Below are 12,483 nucleotides of genomic sequence, written 5' to 3'. Positions count from 1 at the left end.
GCTCATATCAATTATTATTATTAATTCTTGAGCCAAATTTTTTGTAACTCAGGGGAGTCCTGGGACACTACAGCTTTTGTACAAAAAAGAAGCAGGCAAAGGACATGGGGGAGGAGTCTGCCCTAGGAAGGCCCCACACGGTCCTGCTCAGTTACAGTTGTGTTGCCTTGGCCTTTGCAGACAGGTCTGAAACAACCTTGGGAATAGATTGCAAGAGGTGTCTACTGGGATCCCACTGTGAGGAGCCTATTCCCAAATGGGTTTAGCTGGGGACGTTATGGCTTTACTATAGCTCTTCCATTGCTCAGAGCCTGAGAGGCAGTTCCTGTAAAATGTGGTGTGCGTAGCATCTTCTACAGCCTTGCCCTTGCTTGGAGAAAACATAGCCCAATCCTCTTGGAGCACCAGAGTCCAGCTGGGGCATTTTCCTATCACTGTTCTTCTGTCTTCTTTTTTATTTTCTTTTTCTTCTCCCTCTCTAGCTTTAATTTTCCAACCACTGTCTCCCTAAAATCCCTTCTCTGGTCTTACACTTCCTTTCTCTCACCCAAGCTGTCCCTTTTCTGTGTTACTTCTCCTATATTTACCCTCTTTTCTCTGCCTCTTCCTCATTCTCTGTGTTTCTTCTTGCCCTTCAATCCTTCTCCTTCTATCACTTCCCTCTCCATCTTCTGCCCCCACTTTCTATTTGACATGAACGTTGAGAAAAAAATATTAAGGAACAGAGAAGAGCACTTGCTGAACTCAAGCAACATCTCTAATTAGGACAGGAAAGAGGTACTAAAACTGGCCCTATTCTGGAGCAGGAGGTTTTTAGTTAAGGAAATTCTAGACTTCCTTATAGTAGAACATGTGACATGATAAAGTGGAACTCAAGAGTGGGGTGCTCAAGAAGTGGGTGACCCACGCATGTCCTTAAGATTGTTTCCTCTAAAATCTTCAGTGACAGTTTCTCTATGTGTACTAGAGAGATCATTACATTATACAGGTTTCCAAGGGCTTATCTGGCTCATCTTCCCTAATTCTTCAAACCCAATGCTGCTACTCAGCATCCCCATTCTTCAGCAGTAATTCCCTGAAAACTTTGTTCCAGACACTTATCACACTGATAGAGAATTTCTCTCTGATTTCTAATCTGATTTTTCATTGATGTGATACTAAGCTTCCGGAAGAAAAAAGCAAAATTTCCCCCAGGGGTCACTTAAAATAATAATCAGTGGTGGGTAATTACACTTAAGTGTTAGAAATTATCCATGAGAGACAAAGGGGAACTAGCAAGTTCTAAAACAGATAGGCAGAGTCACTTATCACAGTGTATTAAAGGGTTTTGGACATGTCACAGAAATATTATAAAATATTCCTAAATATAGTTTCTTTCCCAGATAGTTGAAACTCCCCTGTGCGAGAGACCAAAGGAAAAAATGCAAGATGCATTGATTACCCTTTTAGCACCCCTTCTCACAACCTTATTTGGTCCGGCGTCAAGGAAACATTTCTCATCATCTACTCTGGTTGAAATTTGAAAGTCTGTGAGATGAAAAAATATGATCTATTGTGGAAATTAAAGAATGCTGTTTTTAACCACTCATAGGAAAAATAAGTTAATGGATAGGATGTTTTTAATGTTATAATTTTTTCTCTCCTAATTTTTCTTAAACTTTTACAATTTACTTTTGCTTGTCTCTACCATAATTTATTATGTGATAATATGTGACTTAAAAATGCATATTTAAGTTTAATGTAAATATATTCCATGAATCTTGTCAAAGGAAGCATACTATATAATTTATTTTCCATCTAAAAATGATTTTAAATGATAATAATAGCAGTACTTCTATAATTCTTACTATGGATAGGACATGTTCCAAGTTCAAGTTTTTTTTTTTTTTTTCTCTCTCCTTTTATCTTATATAGCATATACGCATATGCATAGGGCAACTCTACTTTATCTTTATCTAAAAAATAAAGAAACTGAAGAAGAGAGTTTAAGAAATCTACCTAATGCCACAGTGCTATTAAGTGAAAGCATTAGAAATCAAACCCAGTGTGTTCTGATTCTATATGCTGTACTAATAAAGCTATGATGCCTTTTGAGACATGCTGACTTCCCAGGCTTCCTTCATGTATACTTCCAGTGTGAAATGTGGGACTCTGGATCACAAAGTCACCTCAGGATGGTAACTGAATTACTAAGTTACAGCTCTAGCCATGTAACTGCTTCCCAAGAAAACCTGGAGTAATTCCTTTTCCTTCCTTGCACCCTTGGTTCCCAGTCTGTCAGGCTGGATATTAAGTGTTTACATCTCTTGGGAGGTACCTAAGATCGTGACTGTGAAATCTGGGGACATTTGAAGGGGAGCTGTGATAATGATCATAAGGAAGTCAACTAGAAGACTACTAGTAAGACTTAAAGAGCTGGTCAACCACCTTGAGTACTTATTGACTCTTTTCTGAAAGATGTCTAAGAAAGAACTCTTTTTCTCAGCTACTAGCATTTCATGACCTCCTGGTCATCCTCCCAGTGTATTTTAAGAATAAAATCTATGAATAATCATGATTTATGAACCTAAGTGTTTCTTTTCCTCCCTGGGAACAATATAGTCTTAGACATATGATGTAATTTCTCCAAAAAGTCATACTGGCTGATGACAGTTGTCCCCAGCCTCTCATGGGCAACTTCAAGATCAATGTCTCTGATGCTCCCTTCTTTATCTTGACGGGCTTCCCAGGAACGGAGGCCATGGAGCCCTGGCTATCTTTTCCTCTCCTTCTGCTCTATGCCATCGCCATTGTGGGAAACATCCTGATCCTCCTCATTGTTAAGGAGGAGCCGAGTCTGCACCAGCCCATGTACTACTTCTTGTCCCTACTGTCTGTCAACGACTTGGGAGTATCCTTTTCCACACTGCCGACTGTGCTGGCTGCCCTCTGCTTCCAGGCCCGGGTGATTGCCTTTAATGTCTGCTTAGCCCAGATGTTTTTCATCCACCTCTTCTCTTGGACAGAGTCTGGCATCCTCTTGGCCATGAGCTTCGATCACTACGTCGCCATCTGCAACCCACTGCACTATGCCGCTGTGCTCACCAATGCCCGCATTGTGGCCATGGGCCTGTGTACTGTCCTACGAAGCTTTGCTCTCATCCTGGTCTTCCCACTGCTGCTGCACAGACTACCTTTCTGCCATCCCCGGAACATCCTTTCCCATGCCTACTGCCTTCACGTGGATATGATTAAGCTGGCATGCACTGATGTCTCCCTCAATAGCCACTACGGACTGTCCATTGTGCTTTTCACCTTTGGCCTGGACTCTGCCCTCATTCTTCTCTCCTATGTACTTATCTTTCTCTCAGTGCTAGCCATTGCCTCCCCAGGGGAGCGCCTCAAGACACTCAACACATGTGTGTCCCATGTCCTAGCTGTGCTCATCTTCTACGTGCCTATGGTGAGTGTGTCCATCGTACATCGCTTTGGTGCTGGCCTGCCCCATGCTGTTCACACCCTCATGTCTCTTATCTACCTCTTTGTGCCTCCCATGCTCAATCCCATCATCTACTCCATTAAGACAAAGGAGATACAGCGCAGGCTTTTAAAGATGCTCTTCAGGGTTAGGTCCTGACTGGTTTATCTAGAAACCCTGAAGGATTTGGTGTTGGGGGGCAAAATCATTTGGATACCCAAAGAGGAGAGGGTCACTCTGGAGGATGCTGGTTCTGCACTTTACATGTTATGATCAAACTTGTAGTATATTGGGCCAGTTCTTGCCTGGACCATCTTGGGTTTTATCCAGAAATCAACTATATCAATGTTCTCTAGAGACATAAAAATGGTCTCTTTTTAAGAATAAACTAGAGAATGACAAACACCACTACAAGGTAGGGGATTTTTTCCTTGGAACTCATTTCAGGACACTTGGTGATATGGCTGGGATTTCTGGTTATGGGCCTGCACAGTTCTGAAAAAGACAGAGGCACAGTTGGAATAATTATGGGCTGTTTATCATTTCATTACCAGTATGCAAGTTAAGCTTGGGTGATTGATTTTCAATGTTGTCAGAAACCAGAGACCTTGTTATGGTGCTGTTTGAAAAGTTTTAGAGTACGACAGTTGTGATGGTTAATTTTATTTAATTTGACTGGGCCTCTGCCGGGGTCCAGCCCCGGCTGATCCAGGGTATTTGAAGGAGAGATGGCATCGGCAACCTATTTATTTAAATATTCATCAAAGATATAAAGAGTAATAGAATGAGGATAGCTCAGTGAGGAAATTCAGTGGAGAAAAGAGGCTGAATAATTCAGCCAGAAGATAAGAGAAAGAATGACATGGGGAGACCAAGTTTCGGTGAACAAGGCCCGCACTTTATTTTCCAAAGTAGTTTTTATACCTTAAGTTATGCATAGAGGATAATGGGGGAAGGGGTAGAGTCATGCAGTAAGCCAGGCTTTCTTCCTGCAAACTTATCATATGCAAAAGTTTAGGTGATTTGCATCATCTTCTGGCCCGGAGGCCTGTTAACATTTTAAGACCCTTTCTTCAGAAAACTTATTTTTCTCTAAAGGTGATTATTCTAAAGTCAGGCGCCAGCCTCCAAAAAAGCACTGGATAAAGTTGCATTCCTATAGGGCAAAGGTGAGGTGGGCTCAATCAAGAAAAGAATTAACTCAAGGGTCCAAGGTTACAAACATTAAAGCTACTACTTACACCAATTATATTAATCCATACACTGCCAGGGACACAGAAGGTAAGGGATATGGAGACTTAGCAGCAAACATTGGCCCAAAAAGTGAAAAACCCTTCACCAATACAATTTCTAATCAATCTTTTAACTGCTCAAAGGACTCTGTATTTAGACAGTTTAGAACATCTCATGCCTCTCCCAGTTGGGAGGTTCTGAGCAATCACATGTGGCCAGAAAAACCTATTCAGGCAGGCTAGAGGACTTCCAAAGGAGTTTGTAGGTTGAAACACTATCACACCCAGGAACTTTATTAACTGGAGCTATAAGTCAACTCTTTTATCAGAGAGAGGTAGTGGGGGACAGTCCCCTCCGTAAAGTCAGAGGTGTAGGTGAAAGCACAAAGCAGAAAGTAGGCAGACTCTGGTTTTGGGGGTAGATGCTCGAGAATTTCCAGGGGGACTCCTGAAGCTCGATCCCGCCTTTGCGTAAGCCGAGCCTCCTTCCTCATGACCTTTGCCACGGGCGGAGTTCCTCACGCTGGCTCCCGGCAGTGATAGAATTCCAGTTGAGCTATTCCAGATCCTGAAAAATGATGCTGTGGAAAGTGCTGCACTCAATATGCAATATGCCGGGAGATGGCTCCCGGCAGGCCTCAAGGCTAGGTATTTGGTTGAACATTATTTATGGGTGTTTTAGTGAGGGCATTTCTAGGTGGGTTTATTATTTGAATTGGTAAACTGAGTAAAGCATACTGCCCTCCCCAGTATGGGTGGGCCTTATGCAAACTGCTGAATTCCTGAATAGAATAAAAAGCAGAGTATATAAGAAAGGAATCTCTGTCTGAATGTTTTTGAATTGGGACATTAGTCTTCTCCTGCCTTCAGTCTCAGATTTGTACTTACACCATTGGCTCTCGGATTTTCAAACTTTCAAATTTGGACAGGAACTATACCATTGACTTTCCTGGGTCTGGACTTCTTGGTCTCTGTAATTGTGACAGCCAATTCATTATAATAAATTTAAGATATCTAGTTACACACATATTCTATTGGTTCTGTTTATCTGGAGCACCCTAATACAATGTTACAATATTTAAGCAGTCAAAATTAGATTTTAGGATTCCTGGGAATGTTCTTTTCACATGGGAGACCCTGAAATATGTAGGCACTTGACCCTGCCAAAGTCCATTGAACTTAATGACCCTTTGTTTATATCTCTCCTGAAACTTTCTCCTACTCTTTAATATCTATCTGCTTCCCTTCAAGAAATCTGAGCTCCCTAAAGGAGCAACTGTGTCAAAAACTTTGTCCATCCACACTGGACCACTATAGAGCCTTCATTAAAATAGTGTCTAATGATGTGACAGCAATATAAAAGAATAAATGAAAAAAAAAGGATGAGTAAACAATAATGAATGAATAGCAGAAGGAAATCAAGAGTGAAAAATTAATAGATGAATATATGAATTATTAATGAATTTCCTTAAGTCAGAATCTCATATTAGGAAATGTTTCCTCTCCTTCTGTGCTCCATAATTCCCTGCATGGAGAGAAATGAAAATGAAAGGTGACATATTTTCCCCTTATTCTTGTATTCTCCCAGATTTATTGAGATGTAATTGACATATACTTGCAGTAAGTTCAAGGTGTAAAATGTGATGATTTGCTGCACATATGTACTGTGAAATCTTCACCACAGTAAGGTTACTTAATCCATCCATAGAGGTGACTTCTTGAATAAGTGAATTAAACTCAGTCTTAATTTCCTCATCTGTAAAATGGGATCTCTGATTCATCTACCTAACATGTTTGTTTTAAGGAGTACATAAAATGAACTGTTTAAAATTTTTTAATTTTAAAGTAGTAATAATAATTTTAATAATACACATGACTTATTGATTCATTATTTTTATTCAGCAAGAATCAATGTAAAATTCAATGTTTGGCTTCAAAATATCATGTGCATCAGCCATAGTCTGAAGAGGTATTTTGTCTAAGATTTTCTTGAATCCCGAGTAGAACTGTTCTATACATGCTTTCTGTCTCAATTGTACTTGAAATGTACTATAGTCATGTCAGATAGTTTGGGTACTTTGTCTCCTCAACTAAATTGTAAGCAATTTCTTGGCAGGGACTGTTTTATTTATCTTTGTACACTTCAGTCTCTAACAAAGGGCTTGAAACATACCTAACATATACGGTAGTTGAGGAATGAGTTAATAAATGATTATGTTTGCATACCAACCATCTCTTTATGCTTCACTGAATTACCATATGGTACAATGTTTTACCCTAAAACTGATCATAATCTCATTAAAGAATAATTTTATATAATGATCATATTGTTTATTATGTAAATACTATATGCATTATAATCTGAATATAGTGAATAAAAAATAAATTGTACTTGAAATCTTCAAACATGTCATAAATGTATCTTATATTTTTATATTGCTCAGACTTTATATACTATAGAGAGTATATCCATAGATTAATAGAGTGCTAATATTGTGTCTCACCTTTAGTAGGTGCATCAATAAATATTCTTTGAAAGAATGTTACTGTATAGTGATTTTGGCTCTGTTACAAGTATAACTTATAAAGAAGTTGCTGCCATAATAAGTGGATGATATGTTTTTAGTGCCAGTATTTTTCTTGCTTCTTTAAATCTGAGGGACTTGAAAGCAACAATTTGGCTCATTTAGATACATGTGAAAAGCTGTTTGGGAACTTCTGGGCTAATATTTTCCACATCACATTCTATAAATTAAGATACTCAGTATCCTTCTCTTGACTTTAGAAATCTGCATCATCTGAAAGAGGAATAACAGATGATTTCTGGTGACAGTCTTTATCTATTTAGCACATTAAGTAGGAAGTTAATGGCTCTGCCTGGATTTATAACTTGCCAGCATGGAGAAAAGGCTCAGACTCTGTTCCACTTTCGTTGGTGTGGACTGTGATTACAGTGATTTGCTCACCATCATAGGGCTCTGCTCAGCCAGGTCATCAGATACATCTGAAGAGAGCTTTGGGCTTCTTTGCTGCTGCTGCTTAGTCACTCAGTCATGTCTGACTCTTTGTGACTTCATGGACTGTAGGCCAGCAGGCTCCTCTGTCCATGGGATTCTTCAGGCAAGAATACTGGAGTGGGTGGCCATTCCCTTCTCCAGGGGATGTTCTTGACCCAGGGATCAAACGCAGGTCTCCCACATTGCAGTCAGATTCTTTATCATCTGAGCTACCAGGGGAAGACCCTGGGCTTCTTTAGCCTCTTCCTATTATTTAACTTCCACTGTTCATGTAGTTTTATTGGTTTAATATTCCATTCTTTTAAAGTTATAAGATGAATTATACCTAGTCTCTTTAAGCAAGATTACGGTCACCCATCTTTTATGAGCTGGAAGTGGGTCCAGAGTCCATCTAGTCTATGTGTCTGCTTGAGCCACTGGAAGCAAATGCCAGAATATTTACTCTATGGAGCAGAAAGAGAAGACATTTTCTCCATTGCTGCTGGTTCTTGGAGAGCCTTCAGGAACCACAAGATTGGAGGAGTATAGAGCATAGGAGGAATTAGTGTATTGGATCTGGGTCCTGTGGAGGGTTATTCGACCTTTTGCCTTTTTGAATATATAGCTACACAATTCTATACCCACTCTTCTCTGGTGTTTCCTTTTAAGGTCTCATACCTGTGTTCATACTTTTACATCTGCCATATTTTGACATCCTTTGACATTCTTCCTACTGCATTTACTTTAAAAATATCTGCCCATTCTTTGAAAATCAGGAGAGCTATTACATGCACCTAGAAATCTCATCTGATTGCCCTAGAATATTGCAGATTCCCTTCCTTTGTTCTTCTCTAAAATCTCCTTGTATCTATTATTATCGCTTTCACTGAGATATTATAAATGTTTCCTTAGAAGTCTCCCAGACCTATGAATTATTATACTGATTCATCTATAAATTCCCAGGAATAAATTTGTGTCTAGTACTAAGCAAATAACTTGATTTATAGTTACTTTTGTTAACATATATCTACTGTAGACCTGTAGGGTAGGGATTGTGACCTTGTCATAAATAAAAATGAAGTATCTTTTTTTTTATTTGAGAAAATTAAAAAAAAAAAGACCAATGAAAAATGAACAATAGAGAATTCACATAAATCCATGCCTGTTGATTAGGGCTTGGGTGGTTCCTGACCTTTTCCCATGACAATCAGTGTGACTATGAGAAAATCTAGGGGTATATTAGGTGATGCGCTAAGTCCTTTGATCTGACTTATGTATGAGTGGGATTGTTGAGAAGCTATTGCATTTTCCCACCTGTTTAGTTTCAGATCAATATTAGGTATATGAGAGGTTCTTTCTAATCCCAACCCTTTATACCCTCCCTGATCTGGTTCAAGTATGCATCTCTTGCTACTAATTACTATTCCTTCTAGGTATATCTGCCAGTATCTTCCTAGAACTGGGCTATTTAAGCTATTCAATAACTTATTGTTTGGTATACTTAGGTTAATACCCACTCTCAGTGGTTTTACTTTCAGGACATAATGTTTGAGTTTCTTTTTATATTATATTTTATTTTTAAACTTTTTATTTTGTGTTGGGCTATAGCCAATTAACAAACAATGTTGTGATACTTTCAGGTAGACAGCAAAGGGACTCAGCCATACATATACATGCATCCATTCTCCCCCAAACTCCCCTCCCATCCAGCCTGCTGCATAACATTGACCAGAGTTCCCTGTACTATACAATAGGCCCTTGTTGGTTATCCATTTTAAATAGAGCAGTGTGTACAGGCCCATCACAAACTCCCTAATTATCCCTTTCCTCCTGGCAACCGTAAGTTTGTTCTCTAAGTCTGTCTCTATTTTGTAAGTTCATGTTGTATCACTTTGTAGATTCCACATGCAAGGAATATCATATGATTTTTCTCCTTTTCTATCTGACATACTTCACTCAGTATGACACACTCTAGGTCAATCCATGTTGCTGCAAATGGCATTAGCTTGTTCTTTTTTATGGCTGAGTAATATTCCATTGTATATATGTACCACATCTTCTTTAAAATGTTTAGGGTTTAAATAACCAATTGTTGTTCAGTCACCTAGCCATGTCTGACTCTGACCCCCATGGACTGTAGCACACCAGGGTATCTTTTTCCCTTACCATCTTCTGAAGTTTGCTTAAGTTCATGTCCATTGCATTGGTGATGCCATCCAGACATCTCATCCTCTGATATCCTCTTCTTCTGCCCTCAGTCTTTCCCAGCATCAGGGACTTTTCCAGTGAGTCAGCTGTTTGGATCAGGTGACCAAAATACTGGAGCTTCAGTATTTTGGTCACCATCTATTAAGTGTTATATGGCAGCCAATAGGTTAAATATTTTTGCCTATTTTCTGTTGCTTAGTCATCCTGATCAGTCTGTGACTAAAGTATAATTAGAACCTATTTTACAGGTGAAGAAATGAGGCTGCATGTATGTTGGAAACTTTCTCAAGGTAAGTGGACTGAAGCTCAGGTACAGTGAGCTCAAAGCCTTATCAGTTAATCCTCATTACCTATGTTGTCACCCTAGTAGGTGTTCAATAAATATTTGTGAAGAAGGCAGCTGTATACATTAACACTTTCTTAATCGAGCCAAATACTTTTTATAATTTGACCTGTAATTATGCAATGTGTCTGGTCAGCCACAATAAACCAGTGCTTCTTATCATGCTTGGGGTCAATTTCAAGGATAATCCAGGAGAGAATTTCACAAGATATAATAAATCCAAATGGCTGACTTACATGGGTTTTAAGCACTTTTTGTAGGATATAGCATTTCTTGTATGTATTGATCATAGTTGTAAAGTGGAAAAGCCATAAACTAACCTAGAAGACCTAGTTTTACATGTTCTGCCACTAACAAACTGTATAAAATTGAGATGCCTCTTTTCCTTTCTAGGCTCTAATGATCTCTTTTATAAAATGAGCAACTAGATACAATATCCTCGCATGTCATTTCCAGTTCTGATCATTCCTATTCCCACATACCCATGTAAGCAACAAACTATTAAGTCAGAGAGGAAAGAACACTGCAGATGCTCCATATTCCCAGCAGTCCACGAGCTCCTGAGCTGATAAATACTCAAGGGACTTCCTGGATGCAGCCTTATATTGCTCAGCCCAGGGAGTTGGCAGAGGAGGCAGGCGTTATGGGCAGGGCCTCCACAACTGCTCTTGCTTCCTCTGCACCCTCCATGAGCTCTCTCAGGTAGGTAAGGTGGAGTGTCAGACACTCCAGACTCAGGCACTAAGGGACTCTGACTCAGCTTAGAAATCCTGAGTGCTATGACAATCTGAAGACAGAAAGGCGGTCCCTATAAGAGTCAGGTGTTTGTTTGTTTGTTTGTTTGTTTTAATTTTTCTGCATATTTTCACTTTCCTGGTTCTATATTTTCTCCTTAGTCCTCTGGTTCTCTGAAATCTTCCCATGCTTTTAGATTCAGATATTCATTTCTCTGCAGGGATACTACAATGGGCTGTAGTTTGGAGGTAGATGTTCTGCAATAAATAAGCACTCTTATTCATTTCTCAAAACAAACTGGTATGGCAGTGGGGAAGGGGGTGGTCTATACAAAGACACTGGCTGCTTTGGAAGCCACTTGGCAAGACTCTATTTAGTGCTTAAAAAATTATCCAAATCAGGGATATTGCATATTGCATACAGAAATGTTTAGGAAGAGCTTGCATATAGGAAAAACAAAGAGATTTTAAGAATGCAGAATGGAGGGAAAAATGCACCCTGAGAAAAAAGGATAGAGGAGTCCTAATACAGGTAGAGAGACAAAGCCAGATGAAAGCCTGGAGGTGTGGATTTAGAGCAGGTTTAGAACTCAGAGTTGCAAAGTATTTGATCCTAAGGGTTTTCACAATAGTTTACTTTTGGATTTTCACTACCCCATTAGCAAAGTTCCTTAGCCTCTCCAATTTACAAACAAAGAGAATCAAAATCCTGTGGGATCAGTGACTTACTGAGTGCATCTCCTGTGTTTGGCCTTGCACTGAGCACAGCAGGGACTGAAGCAATGAATAAGTGTCAGTGTTGATCTCTTGAAGCTGGTGAGTCAGAAGGGGAGATAAGTTTCATAATTCAACAGGAACTATCATAACTCCATAACAGGAAGCTCTAATGCAGAACAGGCAGAGAAATAGGCACAAAAAGCGATGCAAATCTACAGCTTCTGAGAGTGGTGAGGAGAGGAGAGCAGTTATCTCCATTACAATGACTGGTCAGATTTTAACAGAAGAGGAGGGCATAGTTGATCCTTGGCCACAGATGATGGGTTAAATAGATATGTTCAGACATTCTGGGAAACTCTGGAAGCTGGGGAGCTGTAGTTAATGTTTGAATAATAGCATAGAATATTGCTATTATTAATATGGATAACCAGTCTGGGTGTTTGAGGTACAAGTAGGAAGTTCTGAGAATTGCGACCAAAAATATTGATATAGTACTGGACTACAGAGTACCTTTAACTCTAGACTTGTGAGTTTGGTTTTGACACTTTGGTAGTGAAGGGGCATTCAAACTTTCTTATCAGAATGGTCCCATTTGCAGAGCTACCCTTTGAAAATATTAGACCTATTCCAGATTAGAGAATGATATAGAGGAAAGAGATTCATTAAGAGGGCATTATTATGGGCATACGAATGTGATGTCTTCGATACAAAGTATAAGAATGTAAGTGGAAGGAAATGCAGAAAAGTGCTGGCAGATGGACTTAGGGTTCAGTATTTTCATTGACTGTGGTTTAAT

The 12,483-nt window shown here is 39.4% G+C and overlaps 1 protein-coding gene across 1 annotated transcript; it reads left to right on the top strand.

Moving 5' to 3' along the window:
* The first annotated feature begins 2,668 nt into the window (after positions 1-2,668).
* On the top strand, positions 2,669-3,616 carry LOC105003338 (olfactory receptor 51I2-like). Its single transcript, XM_010860466.1, has one exon. The coding sequence runs from the start codon at positions 2,669-2,671 to the stop codon at positions 3,614-3,616; it is 948 nt and encodes a 315-aa protein (XP_010858768.1).
* The last annotated feature ends 8,867 nt before the right edge of the window (positions 3,617-12,483 follow it).

This window comes from Bison bison, unplaced genomic scaffold, assembly GCF_000754665.1.
Source record: "Bison bison bison isolate TAMUID 2011002044 unplaced genomic scaffold, Bison_UMD1.0 scf7180017857213, whole genome shotgun sequence".
NCBI lineage: Eukaryota > Metazoa > Chordata > Mammalia > Artiodactyla > Bovidae > Bison > Bison bison.
The sequence above is the reverse complement of the archived record's forward strand: the minus strand, read 5'-3'. Positions and strand labels throughout refer to the sequence as shown.

Excerpts from the sequence above, each read along its gene's own strand:
- LOC105003338 (XM_010860466.1), top strand. The coding sequence starts at position 2,669 with ATGGGCAACTTCAAGATCAATGTCTCTGATGCTCCCTTCTTTATCTTG.